Source organism: Eschscholzia californica, unplaced genomic scaffold (genome assembly GCF_041429995.1).
Source record: "Eschscholzia californica isolate CP2 unplaced genomic scaffold, dmEscCali1.0.p SCAF_1, whole genome shotgun sequence".
Classification (NCBI taxonomy): Eukaryota; Viridiplantae; Streptophyta; class Magnoliopsida; order Ranunculales; family Papaveraceae; genus Eschscholzia; species Eschscholzia californica.
This window is the reverse complement of record NW_028238198.1, coordinates 59,575,323-59,577,137: the sequence shown is the minus strand read 5'-3', so window position 1 is coordinate 59,577,137 and position 1,815 is coordinate 59,575,323. Positions and strand designations below refer to the sequence as shown.

Genomic DNA, 1,815 nt, shown 5'->3' with positions numbered 1-1,815 from the left:
AAACACAACCATTTTATACTCTGATAATAATGTGATACATGCTAATATTGTCAACTCTAACAATAGTTTTAATACTTTTATTACGGGGTTTTATGGCTGCCCTTATCATAAAAATAAACTGAAACCTTGGAAAACTCTTATTAACCTTAAAGTAGACAAGAATATGCCCTGGACGGTTATAGGAGACTTTAATAGCGTCTTAGATAAAGCGGAGAAAAAAGGTGGCTCCTCAGCCACAAATTCTCATTTATCCAGGATCCTATCTAACATCAGTCAGCTGGAATTAACAGATATGGGATTCCACGGGAGCTCGTACACATGGAGTAACAAGCAATTTGGTGAGAAGCTGATCCAAGAAAGGCTAGATAGAGCTCTCTCTAATTTTCATTGGCTAAAGAATTACCAATTAGCTAGAATTACTCATCTAGACTCAGTGGGATCGGATCACCTCCCCATTCTACTGGCTGATAGTAATAATAATCATAGTAAGACTAAACCCTTCAAATTCATGCGTACTTGGATGAATCATCCAGAGTGTCATGATTTCATAGCGGAGAAATGGAATGCCAACCAAGACATTCAAGGGAAGCTTAAGAAGTTAAGTAAGCACTTAACAGTTTGGAATAAAAAGGTTTTCGGTAATATTGATAGTAATATTAAGAGTATTACCGAAAGAATTCAAAATAGTAGTAATAAAGAGGAGCTTTATAGGTTGAATGAGCAACTAGAACAATTGTTCTTAAACCAAGAAAATATCTGGAAAGAAAAATCCAGAAATAATTTTATTACAGTGGGTGATAAGAATACCAAATTCTTTCATTCACAGGCCATTCAACGTAATCGTCAAAATAAGATTAGACTGGCAGGAAAATATAGATCTTATTCAAGATATCTTTACCTCGCATCTTTTGGATATTAACACTTCGGATCACACCACTACTGCACCTAACATCCTTAATCTTTTTCATCCGATTATTTCCACCCAACAGAATAATAAACTTAATGCCATACCTGATGAATATGAGATTAATAATGCAATTAAAGGTCTTAAGAGAGAAGCGGCTCCGGGACCTGATGGTTACCCACCTTTTTTCTTTCAAACCAATTGGGATACTGTCAGTCCTGATATTCATCAGCTGGTACATAACTTTTTTCTTTCCGCTTCTCTTCCTGGGGAGGCCAACCACACACACATTTGTCTTATCCCAAAAACTGCTACACCGCAGATTCCGGCGGACTACAGGCCTATTAGTCTCCTTAATACAACCTATAAGATCATCACAAAAAATTTAGCTGATAGGTTCAAAGATACTCTTAATGACATTATTACTCCGGTTCAGGCGGCTTATCTTCCGGGAAGACAGATCTCAGATAATATCATCATTGAATAGGAAATAATACATTCCATGAAAAAGATGAAAGGAGCTACAGGATACTTTGGATTGAAACTAGAAATGTCCAAAGCTTTTGACAGAATTGAGTGGAACTTTTTAACAGACATTATGAGGAAGCTAGGATATTCAGAGCATTGGATCAGGATGATTAATACTTGTCTCACTACCTCCTCTATGGCGGTTCTAATCAATGGTCATCCCGGGCCCACCTTTTATCCGACTATAGGTATTAGACAAGGTGATCCACTCTCCCCATTCCTCTTCATTTTAGCTATGGAAGGTTTGAGTAGACTGTTAGAAGCTAATCGGGACCCTGATACTTTTATGGGGTTCCCTACTAATAATACTGATCTTACCATTTCACATCTTCTGTTTGCTGATGATTGCATTATCTTTGGTCGAAACTCATTGGATAACATAC

At 37.1% G+C, this 1,815-nt stretch overlaps 1 protein-coding gene across 1 annotated transcript; it reads left to right on the top strand.

Moving 5' to 3' along the window:
- Positions 1-292: 292 nt before the first annotated feature.
- On the top strand, positions 293-1,391 carry LOC147567907 (uncharacterized). The gene is made up of 2 exons (XM_086658720.1): positions 293-735; positions 827-1,391. Exons 1-2 carry the CDS (start codon positions 293-295, stop codon positions 1,389-1,391), a joined length of 1,008 nt encoding a protein of 335 aa, XP_086514846.1.
- Positions 1,392-1,815: the final 424 nt, after the last annotated feature.